The sequence below is a fragment of the Tamandua tetradactyla genome, chromosome 1 (assembly GCF_023851605.1).
Source record: "Tamandua tetradactyla isolate mTamTet1 chromosome 1, mTamTet1.pri, whole genome shotgun sequence".
Lineage (NCBI taxonomy): Eukaryota > Metazoa > Chordata > Mammalia > Pilosa > Myrmecophagidae > Tamandua > Tamandua tetradactyla.
This window is the reverse complement of record NC_135327.1, coordinates 70,513,639-70,531,993: the sequence shown is the minus strand read 5'-3', so window position 1 is coordinate 70,531,993 and position 18,355 is coordinate 70,513,639. Positions and strand designations below refer to the sequence as shown.

The following is an 18,355-nucleotide window of genomic DNA, read 5'->3' as shown; positions in this document are numbered from 1 at the left end:
ACACTCAGATAGCACTAGGGATACCCAAATGAATCAGACACAGACCTCACCCTTTTGTGACTCTTGTTCTATTGGAGAAGACTAACAAAACCAGTTTGGTACAATACAGGGGATAAAATATTATAATAATGAGGTGTCCACCTACATACAATAGCAACATGCCCTTTGAACAGAGGAGAAAGAATGAGAAAGGAAAGTCAGAGAGATAAGGGAGAGGAGTGGGAGTTCCTTGGTTTAGCATATAAAACTACAGGTGGCCACTTAAATGTGAATTTCAGATAAACAAATTTTTTAGTTTAATTTAGTGGTTTTAAGCAATATGTACACAAGAAAAACATGTTTTTAAACTTAATCCATTTCTGAGGGTATGTAGTCATTGCAAGTAGGACTTTTTGATGAAGCTACTTCAGTTAGGTAGGACCCAACTCGATCAGGATGGGTCTTAATCCTATTACTGGAGTCCTTTATAAGGGGAGTGAAATTCAGGCACAGAGACCGGTGTGACCAAAATACAGGGAGCAGCAGGCTAGGTTAGGGACAGATGACCACTAAGGATTTCTACATTTACTCTACAGACACTTTGGAATCAAGGAAGATTATCACATAAGGAGAGATATGGTCCATTGGTCTGTTTTTAAGAAAAGCACCTGAGTGTCAGGGAAGAGGAGAGGTTGCAGAGGCAAAGGGCAAGGGCAAGAGGACCTAGAGGCTTCAGGAGGAATTACAAGGGAATTGAATGGCCCAAGTCAGAAATGATAAGATCTGAAGGAAGGTAATGGCTGTAGGGATGAAAGGGAGGGGCAAAATATGAGAGACTTTTCAGAGTTAAAAAGAAACTAAGATAAATTTAATATTAAGGGTTGATTTTCTAAGTAAGCCATCTAGACCAAATCTTTCTGGACTTTTAAAATCCTCTTAATTAATCTATTAATCTAACTGAGTGGGAGAGCTGCCAAATCTGAGTTAGTGTGGTGGCCACTCTACTCCTCGGTTCTCCTCTGCATTTTGCTAAATAAATTCTAAATTGTTCCACGTACACGCTGTAAAAGCACATGCATCCTCCTCACTTTATGGAAAATAATTGGACACATTAATATGTGCAAAAGCCCTCCAATTAGACTGGGCTTTTCTCTCAAGGGGAACGGCCTGCTGGTTTATGTGGGTGAGGAAACTAATTAGCATGGTCCCCCAAAACTGACAGTGATAAAAGAAGAAGTCAATGAAATTAGACAGACCAAGCGGAATCAAATTTAATTGGAAGCACATAAAGAAGAGTTTATGAAACGAAAACTCTTTGAGAGGAACAAATGTCTTGAGTCAAGCATGGAGACCTGAGTTTGACACTGAGCCCTGCAGGCTAGGAAATGGTGTGGCATGTATCTGTGCAAGGTTTCAAACCAAAGATCAGTCCTGAGAAATATTCGGGTCTGTGCCTATAGAATAACTTTATAACAACAAAGGAAAGAAGGAAACAAAGAGAAGAGTATTACCAATGTAATTGGAGTAAAACATAATAAGTTTTGAGAGAGAAAGAGAAAGTAAATTCTCACGCATCCTACTCTGGGGAGACCTTCTATTCCCAGGATACTTTAGAACAGTGATTCTCAATCTGGTGAAACTCCCCAGGGCAGTTTTGGAAATTAAGGGAGGGACAATTTTAGTTAGCACAGAGAACTAGAGGTGGTAGAAGTGATCTTTCATGGGGAAGGCACCTGGGGTGGTAGATGTCCACCAAAATGCAGACAGTCTCACCCTATGAAGAATTGTCCTTGACTTGCAATCTATGGGACCTATCATGCAACTCATGCCACTGAAAAAATCATTTACACTTGTTCAAGGCTAGGACATTTGAACCCAAAGCTTCTGTGCAGTTTTATTATGCACCAAAATTTCCAGGAATGTACCCAGCATGTAAATTAACAATAGATTATACGCTGATGCAGAATTTGTTCACCATTTCAGAAAACCACTACCTCAACAGTGATGCTACTCTTTGATTTGGTGTTTCCAATACAACACAACTGAACCAAGTTTCATGTGGCCACTAATTACACACACATACATATCAAAGAAGATTTGAGACTCCTTTGAACACACTGAGAACCAAATATTTTTAAATGAGCAGAGATGCATGAAATGCACTCAATTTTATTAACAAAAGTTGTTTTAAAATTATTCACAGGGGTGGATCACGGTGGCTCAGCAGGCAAGGACGCTTGCCTGCCATGCCAGAGGTCCTGGGTTCGATTCCCGGTGCCTGCCCATGTTAAAAAAAAAAAAATTATTCACAGTATTGTCATTCTATAGTATTTAAAAACATATGGCACAACAATAAGAAATCTATTTTGTAAAAAATTGCACATTGAAATGATCAGTGTGGAGGCTCCCTGTTATTTTTCAATCTTATTCTGATGCTGTTCCCAGGTAACCTCCCCATGGCTTCTCCATAAATCCTTATATTACCATTTTGTTGTCTAATCTATCCTCTATTTTCTTTCAACTACTAAAGAAGATGATATTCAAAGTGTTTGAAAAAAGAGACTGAATGTAGGCAACCACCATGGATGGAATTACAAGAGAGGAGATATATTTTCTGTCCTGCTTGATCATTACCTGCCCCCACATCACATTATAGGAAATTATTTGATAGCACACTTTCAAATAAGAACCAGCTCATTTAACAACAACAACAAAAAAATGCTTTTACCCACTTCATTAGTGCCTAACTTTTCTTTGTGCAATTCTCCTACTTTAATGAAGGCTATTTTTATTTTTTATTATATACAAATAAGTGACCAGTAATCACTTACCCTAATGTTAGTTTTTATTCTAACATCTACATTTATCTCTACATTTACATTTCATCAACTTCTGGGACAAAATGTCTTCTGATCATTTTCCTTCTTTTAAATCCACATTTAAAATATAAGTGGGCACAAATATCTAAGTGCTTTATTCTGTGTTGTAATGAACTTGTACCTGAGCACTGAGCATTTACATATTATTTTATTTCAAATTACTTTCTATTTATGTCTCCTTTATTTTGCAGTTAAGACATTACATTCATTTTTTAAAACTCGTGCAAGTAGTTAGATTTTGTCATCTATGACTTTCAAAGTTTCAAGAGAGCAAAGGGGGTGTTATAAAATATTGTTTTAAAAAGAGAGCATTTGATCTGAGAGTTCCTTGAAATGGCACTCGTAGGAAGCTGAAAGCCTATTGATCTTTTCTATCAATTTTATTTCTTACTATCATTAACAAATATCATCAATGTTAAAAATAAATATACTTTGTGCTACTTAAGAACATGTAAACTTACAACTCCAACTTTTCTTTTAACACTTAAAATGGAAGAACCAGCAATTTCATGGTAAACAAAGGAAAAAATCTTCAGTGTCATCTCTGGCCAAATCTATGTCAGTTTATTTTAAATCTATGTTATGAAGATCTCAGAGCTCTAATCTGTATTCTGTCATAGACATGGGACTACCTTCCTCATTGGCCAGTAGCTAGAATTGGTGATGCAATTGCCAAAAGGATATATAAAACCCGACCACTTGAAATCCCTAAACAAAATGTAGCCATAGGTGCATCTAATCCCAAGGTTGCTTCCAGGTCCTCCTGTTTTCACTTCTCTTTACAATTTGTAAGATCCGATCTAGGTGGTAATCTCAATAGGATAGGAGTTCAAAGCCACACTAGGGTTTACAGCTGGTGAACTGTGGAGACTCTACTTGGAGAAAATGCATCCACATGGATTTAGGAGAGATCCAAGAAGTAAAAGCAGCAGATCTTTGTTCTGGCTTCGATATGGTACGTTGAGTTGATTTTAAGATAACTAAAAGCTCAAGATTAATTTTCTGGGTAGAAGGCAACCATGAGAGACATTGTGGGGTAGCAGAGGTAGGTGCACAGGAGATAACAAGCTGAGTTTTCAACACTTCACCTAATGGGGAGGCAGAGAATGAAGAGCCTTTTGACATTTAAAAGCAGGACAGTGATGAAAGAAGGAACAGGAGACAATCTAGGCAAGTTTCAAAGGGGCCAACCCTCCCAAAAAATCCAGAAGGTCTAGAGCTTTCTGAAAGATTACCAGATTTGGTATTCAGAAGTCCTTATTGCCTACAGAAAAAGTTTCTCTTTTTTCTTTGAGCACCAAGTTGTCCATATTTAGCTTTTAGAACAAAATAAAATATAGTGCTCTTCTGAAAACTCACCAGTTTAGCTGATATCCACTCACTCACATGATACTAATTTAGTACTCTCTCCACTGGGGAGAAATTCCTGCCATCACTCAACTTATCTGAGCTGAATCCTATTCCCCATGGACTCGCTCCCAATTCCTTTCTCTACCTTTCAAATATGATCGAGAAGGTGGGCACTCCTGCACACTGGTTGCCAGCCCCAAGGACTCCAGACTTTGAATGTGTCTTGTCTATTCTGTTGAAATCATTTCCCTATTTTGTTCTCCCCTGATGATCTCATTCCAGACTCTTCAGCCACTCAGGGACCATTCTCTAGAGAGCCTGGGATCATTTTTACCTCTCCATTCTACAGTATCATGGGCCAAATATCCCCTTTCCCAGGGCAGTGCTTTTGGAAAGTTTGGCATGGCATTTGGCCAGGTGATTGACCCCTGGTGTCCAGAGCTGCCCAAAGCAGAATGAATTAGTAAAAAGACTGAAAACCTTATCCTAAAGAGATTCAAGGTCCCAAACCTGATGAGCCACTTCTACCTATAAACCCAAGTTGCAAGCATGTCAGCAGAAACCAGTAATAGCCCATAGAATTGACCACTTGACAGATACAGTGGTGGACATTGAGCAAAGACAGAAGGACGAGAGGGAGAAACACAAAGCAGTTAGCAAGAGGCCAAGCCATTCCGCATGAGAGCTGAATGGACAATATGAAATGTCGCAATCAGAGCATTTGGAGATCAGAGCAGGCATCTTCAGACTTGCCAGAGCTGGCCTGGGGGCTTCAGTTCCCAGCAGACTTCATCACTTGGCTGCTCACCTATGGTCCATCTCAACAACAGGACACTTCATTATCTTTACAAAGAAACTTCCTCCTACCTATTTAGAGTACATCTGCATTTTGCTTATAGTCTGCTTTACTCCACCCTTCCAGGAAAAATATATACTCCAATTCCCTCACATTTTTTCTTCAGAAAGAGTTGGAAGAAAAGATTATTCACTGAAATTGCTGAGTGAAATTTTTCTGCCAATAACATTTACTCCCAAAACTTTTCTCCCTATTGTGTAGTTGGATACCCTAAAAAATATTTTGCTCTCTTTCCTTTTATTAAAATACATGGAATGAATTTAATGTAAAAATAATTTTTAAAACCTACAGTCAATTTTGGTAGTTGCAAAAGTAATGCATGTTCAATGAAAAATTTGAAAACACAGAAAAACAGGACCTACACAATTCCTGATAAATATCAACAATTTGGCCTAGTTAACTAATTGTATATATTTCAACATTTTAACTGAATGTCATTATATTTTATGCCTTGTTTCATATTTTATATTGGGCATGTATTCCGCATCAATATATATTCCTCTAAAATAGAATTTCAATAGTTGAATAATACTTCACAGTAATTCAAACTATGGACATAAAGAAGTTACCTGATCAATCCGCCATTCTTAAAAATGTAGGTCTGCTCCAGATTTTTGCTTTCAAAAATAGTGTGCAAAATACATCTATGTGAACGCATTTTTTGCATCTATATGAATATTTCTACCATAAAATAGAATTTCAACTCAAAAATAATAAACATTTTAAGGTTCTTTTTAATATATCTATGAATTCAGCATCCTATGGTGGTAGTCAACTAACATTACCAGCAGTCATTTCATTTTTCCCTAGATATTCCTACACTATTATTATTTTTATCATATTTGCTAGTCATAGAAGAAAAAGGCATCTTGTGTGCATATGCAATTGAATGCTGATTTATGTAACTAAACCTTTTTTATAAGTTTTATTCAATATAAACTTTATATTTTGTGAGGATTGGTTTGTTCAAATTACTTGCTGCTTTTTTCTACTGTTACATATATTTTCTAAATTTGATTTGAGAATTTCAACTTTTTCTTTCACAGCCATTAAATCATTTTTGTTCACTTATAGATTGTCCCATAATTGTATTCATTTGGCTATTTTGAAATATTGATTTCAATTCTTACAGAAAAATTCTATGAAATTTTATTATTTGTCTTTGGTTTATGTTTACAAAGGCCTACTTTGTCTCAAAAATTATATTTTCCTTATTCTTAATTATTTTAATGATATTTATTTGTGAAGAATTTATGAACTAGAGTCTGTTTTTTCTCCCAAGTAGACTGATTGTTTAATGCATCCTTTCCCATTGATTAAAAATGACAACTTTAGCACAGAGTAAATTATTATATACACTTCAGTTTTGAAACTTTAGCACAGAGTAAGTCATTATATACGCTTCAGTTCTGAACTTTCTAATCTGTTCCATTGCTTTATCTATTCTTAAATGAGTGTCCCATCCTTGCCAATGGTGTATAGTGAGATTTTATGTAAGGGTCAGCCACTGCCCCTAAAATTATGTTCGATGATTTTGGCCAACATTATTAATTTATATTTCCAGCTATCCTTTAGAATCATTTTGTTAAGTTAAAAAAAAATTCCTTTTTACATTAGTATTTCTAATTGAAATGATTCATATAAGTTTATAATACATTTACATGTTACATATTAAATGTTATATAATTTTAAGTTACATACAATAATTTAGAGAAAATCAACATGCTTAAAATAATAAACATTCCCAATCAGTAACATGAAATGTCTTCATTTATCCCAATGTGTTCATCACAATTTTTTTATTGATACATTTTCTCTCTTATATTAACTTTATAGCAAGATATCACCTTCCTCCATTTTCAGTTTGCATATGATCATAATTTCTTTTCTGTTAATTTTAAAGGCTAGGTGACACTAGACACATCCCTTAGCTTTGGAAAATAGACAGCCAGAACCCTAAGAAATTTCAACAAGAAAATAGCTAGGATCCTGAGAAATTTCAACAAGAAAATTTATCAACAAAATGCTATTCCTAAAAAATAAAATGTTACTATTTTTTATAAGTCCTACTTTTATTCTTGTTTGGCCTGACCGAGCCAGCAGTGTGGTCGCCCTCTTTCCTTATTAGCCCATCGGGGCGGGGAGGGGGCGGAAAAAGGCCTCCAAAGTCTGAGGCCTGCTGCACCAAGGAAGAAACAGGCCTACCTTGGAAAAATTCCATAGCAGTGACCCCAAGAGCAGCTCTCTGTTTGGAGGTGGCACCTGAACCCCCAGCCCATGCAGGAGAGCCACCTGCTAGGTCTGATCATCTGCTGAACTGGCTTGGAGCTTGGTCTTCTCATTTCTGCTCACCACAGTTCTCTGCCCAGGGCACATCGAACCTCTCGTTGAACCTCTGTATTCATTCTCAAGAGGTTTATGGTGTGATAAGACACCCCAGATCCTACTGCCTGCATCCCCGCCTTCCTCAAATACATGCCCTCGGGAACCAGAAGCCCACTATTTAGTTGGCAGAAGTTCACTAGTGGGGGAGCTGTTTCATGGATTTTCATCCAGCATTCTATCCTGGCTAACCCTCATGACCTTTGTTGTCTCACTCAGGATTTGGGAGCACCATCTCTTCCTCCAAAATTCACATCTTCTTTTAAAATATGTTCCTTCTCTGCCAGAGCCAGCCCACTGGTGGCTACAACAGTTACATTCCCTCACCCTCCCACGGCATCACTGCCACCATGCCCGGAGCGCAGCTTCTCGGGGACAGGGCCCCCAGTTCCATCATCAACCACCTCAGTTTTCAGACTATCTAGGAGATTCATAGGGCATTCTCTTCTCCCACCCTTGGTACTTAAGCCCAGCTGGCACCACGGAGCCTGGCAGAGCTGCAAAGCTGGCATCAGAATTTTCCAAGAGGAATGTAAAGATGAATCTTCTTTCAATGGACAGTGTTGAGGACCATTTTGCCTGGAGCAAGGATATTGACAGGTAGAATGATGAAGGAACCATAGAAACATTACCTTTTCCCATCATAGATGATAAGAATTGAAACCTTGCCATCCTATTGGGAATGCTGTACTCTACAGAGAAGGAGGAAAAGGGTATGCCTGTGACAGCTCATGTGGTACTTATTTTTAGTTCTGATAGGAAACTGAAGCTGTCTATCTTCTATCCAGCCACCTCTGGAAGGAACTTTGATGAGATCCTTAAAATAGTGTTCGCTCTCCAGCTGACAGCAGAAATGAGGGTTGCTACCCTGGTTGATCAGAAGGATGGAGACAGTGTGATGGTCCTTCCAACCATCCCTGAGGAGGAAGCCAAAAAACTTTTTCCTAAAGGAGTCTTCATTAAAGAGCTCCCATCTGGCAAGAAATACCTCCACTACACTCCCCAGCATTAAATCTCTCTTGGAAGTTGGTGCTGGAGCTGTTGGTTTAGCACAGTGAGCCAGAGTCTGTCACCTGTCAGTGATGTTTCCTGCAGCAGTTCCATAAAAACATCCTAGTGTGATCACAGTCAAGGTCATTAGGTTGCTATACTATTGGCTTATTCAATAAAATGGCACTAAAAGCTTCTCAGGAATCTTTACTCTGTGTCTTTACCAGCTCTTCGTTCTGCTTTTGAATCTCAACACCCTGCCGGCTCTCTCTGAAATATATTCTCTATTTGGAACTGGTGTCTCATTTCAGGACTTGTGATCAACAAATGTAAACGTCATTAATGGTTGAGAAAGCCTATTTTGCTCCAGCATAGAGCGGCTCAGCTTTTTAGCTGTCCTGAACAAATACTGTGTTCTGTTAGTCATTTTGGGGAGTAACAGAACTTGAGATCCAACTTTCTCTGTAAATGCCTAAGTGTATAATCCAAGAACGTAAAGTAACTGAAATATTCTTCAACATTCAGTATTTTAATCACAGCTGGGGAGGTAAGGGAGCTTTGCAATTCTCTACTTTTTCAACTGAAGTGGGAAGAGTGGGAGGAGGGATTTTTTAAATATTTTGCTATAAAGAAAAGAAAATTCTGCAATAAGCTACCAAAAAAAAAAAAAAGAGAGACATGCCATGTGTCCTTCACACATAGTATTTCTGTGCATCCGTCTGCACTAAAATATGATGTACATGAAAGAGTGCATCTTGGAAAAAAAGGAAACGATGATTTTAAATATTTTATTACAGAACTGTTCTTGCAGTGTGTGGATATTTTCTGGAGTTTGCTTTTGCAGAATTTACAAGTGAAATCCTTTGCTAAAACTGGGGGGAAAATAGGGTGCATGGGTAGTTCAGTGGTAGAATGTCCACCTTCCATGCGGGAGACCCGGGTTCTATTCCCAGACTATGTACCTAAAAAAAAAAAAAAAAAAAAAAAAAAAAAACTGGGGAAAAAATGTCCTATGATCTCTCTCTCTGATGTCTTTTTATAAATACTAAATGGCTACTCTAATATTCATATATATTCATTCAAGTTTGTTTTTGAAATTTATGTTCCAATCTTATGAAGAACAGAATTCTTACCCGGAATCAGGTTGCTGAAATACCATCCACATAAAAAATAAAGGCTTGAATCAAACAGAATCATCCAGCAAACCCAGCCAAATGTCATGTCCCCTTGTTCTGGAGACTGGTACATATTATTCCACTGAATCCCTGGAAGAAAGAAAAAGGTCAGAGTTAGTACCACACGTCCCCTTTGAGTGTAGGCTTTGGTAAGATGAGTTCATTAATTCTAGAAGCTTGCATAAGGTTGAACACAGCTAAAACAAAAGAAAGGTCAACAGTACTCGTCATAATTTTCCAGATGAAATGTTAGCTTGCTTAATCTTACATTTATTTTAATGATAGAGTGACCATTAACATTTTAATATCTAACATTTAAAAATTTTTTAAAGTTTCTTTGCTTATATCAAGTTCTATTTGTTCGACCAAATGTATACACATCTATATGTGTGTGTGTATTTGTGTGTGTGTGTTCAGAGACAATAAACATGGTTTTAAAAATGAAGTCTCCCTGAGAGTCCGAACTCCAGATCATGTTGTTCTCTCTGCTTTTGGAAAATATATTAAATAGGATATATAAGATTCAGGGTTAAAAGAATCATTTATTTACAATGTATTTGCTATTTGTTGCTGGATTCAATCATAATTTTTTTTAAAAGGAAAATATCCCTCTTACTCAATGTTCTTATGGTACTGGACTAGAACTCAATGAAATAAATGTTTTAATCATTGTGTATTTGTGGGAGGTAGGACCAAAGAATTCAAATGGCTTAAGCATGATCACTTTTCTTCTATATCCTTAAGATCTGATTTCAGTTTAAAGATTTAAATTTGAGGAATATAAGAAATTATTCAGGATTACTCAACTGTTAAAGGATAACCTAACATGTCTTACTAAAAGGTCTAAGATTCTAAGGCTAGCACCAAATTATCTGGCTAATGTAACAATAGCTGGAGCTAAGTTTTACTTATAGCATATTTCTCACTGAAAAATTCAGCCCTCAGTTTTTTTTAAAATTCTCTTAAGTTGCATTAATATGGATTAAAATATATAGAAAATTGGAGGAGATTATTGTGTTCTATTCTATACTAGCTAGACCAATGTCTGGATTCTGCCCTTCAGTCAGAAACAGAAGAACATGTGAAGAAAAACAAGATCTGGCAAATGTGTGAACAGTTGTCATGTGAAAGAAGGAATTGAACAAGGAAAAGTGGGTAGGAGATCCAGAAAGTTGGATTCCAGTCAAGTAACACTGGATAGATGAGACACACATAAGCTCCACATTCGTGGAAGAATTCAGAAGGTGCAATGTAATTCAGGGTAACTAAATGGAACCAGCACTAGCTGGTTGGTGGGCCTCGACAGCTTGTGAAGCACTGAGATGCCACACTTATTCTTAATTATTTTCAAAACAGGGAAAACAAGATGGTGGGAGGTGTGTAACAACAGCTAAACCAAACACTAAGACCTCATTCCAAACGTTCCATGATTGTAATGAGGCTTTCTACTCTATCACTTGCAACACAACTGCAAGTTTCCAAAAAGAACAGTATCACTGAAAATTACTTTTTTTAAAACTTCATGCTCTTACCTGTTTCTTGCCCTTCTAGGAATGTAATGAAAAATACTCCCTGCCCAAAAGCAGTTGTTGAGAGGAAGCACTGTGATGGAGTGATGGAGGGAAGAGAAAAAACAGAACAGTACATTAGTGTCTGGTTGGCATCACAGAAAACCTGCAGTACTAAATTCAAATAGAGAAACCACAAATACCTTCCCATTCTAGCAATGGTAAACCATTGCTTCAAGCTGTGATTTAAATATCTGAACCTGCAAAGGCTTAACAGAATGTCAGGCCATTCTGAAAAGTGTGATAACAAGCTACTTTTTAATGCTAAAAGGAATTATTTCTCTTTACTGCAATGTTTGAAGTGTCATAAATCCAGTGTTCTGTATACAGAAATGTGTAACACAAAAGAGTGGAAAATGGAATCCAGCAATTTATTGTTTTTCATTATTAAGGGAATGCCCCAGAGCACGCTGCAGGTAGGCTGATGGAATATGTATACTATTTTATACTAGAAAGAGAGTCTACTGAGGGGAAATATTATTTTTATTTCCAAGGGAGAGGTCCTATGTCAGGAAAAAAGTCCACTGAAGAATGATCTTGGGTTTAAAAACATAACAGAGTTAGGTATCTTATTTGCTAGAAAACATTTGGCTATGCAAAAAGGAAATCAAACTTGGTATGCATAAAATCCTTAAACACAAGGATTGAAGTGAAGGCAAAAATCACAACACTTGAAATTTAAGTCAGATTATCAATGGCTCCTTTTTTTAGACAGGTATGTAGGGGAAGGACACTAAATGGCTCCGGTTACTTGTTTATTTTCAATTATTCTGAAAACACCTAATTAACACTAACGCAAAATGATTAGAAATGAAATCAGATAGCTATGACGCATGCTAATCAAAACTGATAAACAAAGTATTGATGAAATAAAACCACTTTTTCATGTGCATGCATATGTGGGATGTATATGACTAGAAGAAACAAGGAGGGCTGAATGATTGACTGAGTTTGAAGAAAAATATTGCGACTTTCATAGAACTAATCTCCTCTAGGTCCCTAAAGCATGGGAAAGGCAACTCTCTCTCAATGAAAGTGACGCACCAGAGCTAACACAAATGCTGTGCTGGACTAAATGACTTTTAAAGGCCTAAAAATGTCCCTCAGCAGTGCTAAGACTCTAAGTCTCCTTGGCACTTCCCGAGTTTTCCATTACTGCCTCCAATCCACCACCTGCCAACAGACTGTGATCTGAGGAATCTGTCTGGTCTGCTGGAGAAATTCAAGGCTCGATGATAATGCAGATGTTTACAGTGATGACCTCGGCTCCATGCACTCAACCATTTTAACTGTAGTTTGTTCATCCTTTATGTATATCTGTAAATAGATAGATAGATATATAGATATAGATATGATATAGATATAGATATAGATATAGATATAGATATAGATATAGATGGATATAGATATATCAGTCCCTACTGTGTGTCATGCATTGTGCCAGTCAAGCAATAGTCATAAGAGAATGGATAAGGTAAGTTTCTGTCCTCTATGTATTTTATATTACAGACCTGGAAGTATCCTAATACCTTTCAGAAGGTACATTTTCAATGGATGAGCAACTCTGACATTGCTAATGGAGAGATCTTTCTATTTAATGCAAAGTAATTCATGATGCTTCAAGAAAAAAAATGCTTATTTTTTACTTCTAAAATAGCTTCTGAACTGTCTTTCTTACTTCTAAAATAGCTTTAGAATTCTCTTTCTGTCCATGCGTGAAACAAAGAGAAACTAAAGTCATATGTTTCCTTTAGGATGCTACCAATTTCCCACAGTCTTAAGAGAAGAGTGCCTCTGTTACATGAAAAAATGACCATTCCTAACGGGCTGCCACCCTGCCAAGCCACTGTAATTTCAGTGAACTAAGTATAACTGCAAGATTTGCATCTGTGGGCAGAATAAAGAAAAAATAGATATAAGAAGGCCCATATAGATCTGAAAATGATACATCGGGAAGCTGAGGGTGGTGGTTTTGCTTTGTCGGGTGGCAGCTTTGTTTGACTTTGTATTTTGATAAAACAACTCACCAGAAATGTCTGAATGACAAAACTTAATTGGTTGTGTAGGACCAACAGAATTATGTAAGGCAGAAAGCTGATCATATATGCCAGACTAGTACAGAGAGCAGCTGTATTGGCTTGGCAGAAAAAGGCACTCAGGAAGTAGCTCAGCATGACGACCGACACCCCAAAGTCCAGGAGAAAGAGGAAAATGATGAAGGCGTTGCTGTGCATGAAGATGCCGCTTGTTTTCAGAATGGTGGCCAGGGCAGCGCTGCTTAAGGTCAGCATAGCCATGTTCTCCAGAAACCAGGCCATGAAGTGAAGAGTCGGGTGCACTCCCATCATCCGCATGTACTGTTAAAAGCAGGAAAACCCAAGTTAGCACAGCATTGGGTACTCCAAGAAGACCAGATGGGATCACTGGCAAGAGAACGACCAGTGCTTGATCCTTCCATACTGTTGTCAGCTTGGAAATTCACATACCAGCTCAGAGAAGAGCCCATGCTGGGAACTTCCTTCTGGGATAAGGCATTTAATGGACACGAACACCTTACAATATAGTTTCTGTGACTAGGAAATGTTAAAACAATCTCATATGCTGCAAGATGGCACAGCTAAAATCATCGAGGCAGACCTTGAGCTCAGATCTGATCGACTGCAGTTTCATTCTGTTTCCTTGCTGATTTGGGTTTTATTGATTTTGTTGTTTTGTTTGTGTTGGTTTTGTTTAATACAAAGAAAGAGAAAATGAAGGACAGAAGTATCAGTCCTCAAGCTTTTCATACTGGGACGAGGGGAAGGGAGGATCATTGCACAAGTTTTTAATGTGTTTTGTAAAATGATAACAGTTCAAAGTCAAAAAAAAAAATGAATCCACTCACTAAACTTCCCATTTGCTCATCTGTAACATCCTGCTATCTTTGAGTTTGGTGCTGATGTTTATGAAATGCGAACAATTAATCCTGTAGCCTCCATTCTGTGTTGGCCAGCTGGCTAGCTGCAACAGGAGAGCTCAACACATCTAACACTTAGCCTCCAGGTCCCTAATCTCAGGGGCTAATTGGTTTGGGGGAGAAACAGAAATCCAAGAATAAATTGGATATAACAGAAAAGGTAAAGAACAAGCAAAGCATCAATGTACATTCTATGCAATGCTTGTAAAAATGAATTTAAAAGCATATTTTAAGTTATTATACAATTTCTTCATTTCATATTAAATAAGTTTTAAATATGTAAATCACATGCACCTGTCTCTCATGCCTCCCTTTTCTGCATGGCTAAATGATGAGTGGGGTCTTGCCCAGATGCTTTTGCAAACTTTCTTTCTCAAAGACAGTTTTGAAAGTTTCAATTTTTGATAATAACATTAGAACAAAATTGCAAGGCTTTACATGGAAAAAATCTAACTGCAAAATATGGTATAAGGTCAGGCTCCCTGTTTTTCTGGATTTTATCATGACTGCTAAATAAGCAACATTGCTTACATCCCTTCAAACTCCTGTACCTATCATTCTCAGTTTTCTTTCATCTCATCAGGAAGTATCTGTTAAACTCTAGCAGGTTTCAGTCTCCGTTTTAAAATCATTTTCCTGGGACAGGGATTTGGCTGGCCCAAGCAGCAGAACCCAAACAGAAAGTAGGGAAGGCAAAACTGGGAGAATTAGTCAGTTATGAGGCAGGATTCATTTCCAAGTTTCAGTCTGCCCTCTCCATTTTGCAGGTGTGTTTTAAGGTTATTCACCTCTTCGATCTGAATCTCCCTCTCATACGCCAGCTTTCGGACCATGCTGGCCACAGACACCATCCAGGTCAGCATCATTATCAGTGGAAAAAAGAATCCGACGTTGTTCAAGAATCTGTAAAGACATAATCTTCGTCAGCATCCAAGGGCAAGCAAAACGCGTCTTCTCATGGGTGTGCTCATGATAAATACTGCAGCTGTACATGCTTTCTAACATTTTTTTCTCTTACAAGTTACAAAGCACCTTCAGGAACAATATCTCATTTGGCCCATTTCAAAAGCCTACAAGCTAGGCAGGATGTTACTAGTGTCCTGATTTCACGGATGAGCAAGCTCATAAAGGAGATAATATTTCAAGAACCCCCAAAGAGGCACAACTCCACCCAAACCCTCACTGGCACCTGCCGTCCAGAGGAGCAGGTAGGAAAAAGTAAATGTGTAATTCATTCATGACTACCATTTCCCTGCTCTTCAATCCATGACACCAATTTACCATAGACCATAATCTATAAAATGTGGGAAAATATGAGAAATAAAATTTTCTCTTTCCATTTCCCCAGACACTCTCTTTTCAATCCACTTTGCAGGGCTCGTTTCTAATACACATCTGAAATGACTTTGATCTAGCACACCAGTGGCATCTGTGTCTCTGAACCCAATAGGAATTTTTTTAATCTTTATCTTGCTTGACCTCTCAGCTATGTTGACAACAATGACCTTTCCTTGTTAGGCTCGTCAGTCTTTCCACCAACTGCCTGGCAACTTCTCAGTCTCCTTTACTAGCAGCTTCCCCTTTATCTATCCTCTAAAAGTGAACATTCTCAGCCCAATCCTTGGCCCTCTATCTTCTCACCCCACATATGCCAAGATCTAAATCCACACACTAATTCTTTTATCCATCACCGAGACCAACCAACAGTAAAGCCATGTTATCAGACCTGTGATACAATGAATGAATCCATCAGAAAAAGACTTGGCCACTAAAGTTCCCACATTCTAGTTTCTAGGAGGGGGAGCATAAAACAAGCCAATAAACAAGGAAATATAAAATATAATGTCAGTAGTGGCAAGTGCCATGAGTTTAAAAATGAACTGGTTTAAGCCACAGTGAAGAGGGATGCTCTTTCAGGTAGAGCTCAAGTTGTCTGTGGAAAGCAGAGAGAAAGAAAGAAGGAACTAAGTCCTGCAGATGTCTGAAGGAAAACTGCCCCAGCAGCTAGTATGAGTCCTGTCATGGGGCATGCCGAGCATGGTTCAGTGTAGCTAGAGCATTATGAGCTAGGTTGGAGATGAGATCAGAGAGTTAGCTGGGGACCAGATCATGCAAGGATTTTGTATGCCAGAGTACGTATGGGATTTTAGTCAAAGAACAAAGGGATACCATGAGAGGATTTTAAAATAGGGGAGAAGTGACACAAGCATATTTATGTTTTTTAAAAAGACCACTGAGTGCAGTGGAAATGATGAAGTAAAATGAGGAAGCCCATGAAAAGAAGAGTCAAGAGGCTACCACAGAACTGTAGCAATCAACCCAAGAGATAGTGTCAGCTCTGACAAAGATGATGGTCCAGGGGACAGAGGAATGTCTAGACCATGCCCCTGCAACTACCTCTCACAATACCTCCAAGACTCCTCCTTCATAGCATTAACCTCAGTTTGGAATATGCTCAGTAATATTAATGTCTGTCTCTCCCAGTAGAATGCAAGCTCTGTGAGGGTAGTCTCACCACTATAATTCCTCTGCTTAGCCAAGGCCTGCCACATGATAAGGGCCAAATATTTGTTAATCAATACACAAATGAGCCATTTGTTTTCATCATATTTGTGCCAGACAACTCTAATGACTTGCCAAATTGGGAGATCAGGTTTTAAGGCTACATTTGGTTAACTTGAACTGTATACATTGACTGTTTGCCGAGGGCAGAGTATTCTAGATTGTCATTGTTTCATGACTATCTCAGTTTGCCAAGGATGCTATGACAAATGTCACACACTGGTTGACTTAAATAACCAGAATCTATTTGCTTACAGTTTGGAGGCTAGAGATCTAACATCAAGGTGTTGGCAAGCCATGTTTTCTCCAAAGTCTGTAGCATTTAGCATTCTGGTGGCTTACCAGCAATCCATGACTTCATCTCTGCCGACATCACACAGCCATCTCTCTCCTCAGTCTCCACTCAATCCTCCTCACTTCTCCTACCACAGGTGGATTTCCTCTGCTTGAAAGGTCTCTAGTTGTATCAGATTTAGGTCTACAATTATTCAATTTGGTCTCAACTTAGCTAATAACATCTTCAGAGATACTATTTACAAATGGGTTCACATCCACAAACTCATTCCGTGTGACCTCACCTTAACTAATAACATCGTCAAAGATCCTATTTACAGAAGTGTTTGTACCCACAGGAATAGTGGATAGGACTTGAATGTGTCTTTCTACAGGATAAGATTTAATATACAATAACGATTTTCTGGTTTTGCTTTGTTTGTTTTTTAACATCATATTTATAATATCCAGAGAAGGTAAAAATCCATGAACAAGGAGTGCCATAAATTATATTGACTCCTAAATCTGAACAAATGCTATGTGTTCTTTCAGAGTAACAAAATTGACCACAAGATAAAGCTTAAATCAACAGTACAGTTAAAAACAACTAATTGGGAAAATGATAAAGTCTGTCTGTTTGTTCAGGCAATCTCCTTTTTTTGTTAATGGCAGTGGCTATGATGACTATTACAGCAACTAGAATCTTATAAATTAACAAATCAGTCTAATGCACAAATATCATCTGAGAATCTGCTCTAAGCTATATCCCTGAAGTGATACCAAGTCAGAATTCTGTGCTGTGTGTGTCTGGGGCTGTGATATGGGTGTGTGCCCTGTGGATCCCTCATATCTCTAGAAAGGGCAAAGTCAAGATACTCTGGAATCGAATAAAACCAAATCTGGATGTCTTCGTTTCTAAGCTTCTATGACAAATACCATGCAATGGGTTGGCTTGAAACACTGGGAATTTATTGTCTCATGGTTTCAGAGGCTAGAAGGCTTGCTTCCTCCTGGTGTCAGCAGCATCCTGGTGAGCTGGCAATCCTTGGGATTCCTTGGCTTACCTGTCAAACGACAATGTCCTCTCCTTTCTCCTCTGGTTCCAACTTCTGGCTCTTCTCCATGGCCTTCTGTTTACAAGGCCTCCAGTAACAGGTTTAATACCCATCCTGACTCAGTTGGCTGTATTTTAACTAAGATAACATCTTAAAAAGATCCTATTTGCAGTGCAGTTACACTAACAAGTATGTGAATTAAAACTAAGAGCATGTTTTTCTGGAATTCATAATCTCCTCTGGAGTCCTTGAGGATCTACCATTCACCCCAGAGAAAACTTAGACTCTGTTCACATACCTGAGTGGGGAAATTTAGTACAAATTAAAGAA

At 38.1% G+C, this 18,355-nt stretch overlaps 1 protein-coding gene and 1 pseudogene across 1 annotated transcript in view; one reads left to right on the top strand and one right to left on the bottom strand.

The window, feature by feature from the left end:
• ABCA13 (ATP binding cassette subfamily A member 13) overlaps positions 1-18,355 on the bottom strand; it is a 442,652-nt gene that overhangs the window by 231,758 nt on the left and 192,539 nt on the right. Inside the window, 4 exon segments of the mRNA XM_077118896.1 lie at positions 9,570-9,701; positions 11,144-11,213; positions 13,207-13,536; positions 14,924-15,038. Of these exon segments, the coding sequence (XP_076975011.1) occupies positions 9,570-9,701; positions 11,144-11,213; positions 13,207-13,536; positions 14,924-15,038 (647 nt within the window).
• Positions 7,797-8,458, top strand: LOC143678424 (peroxiredoxin-6 pseudogene; annotated as a pseudogene).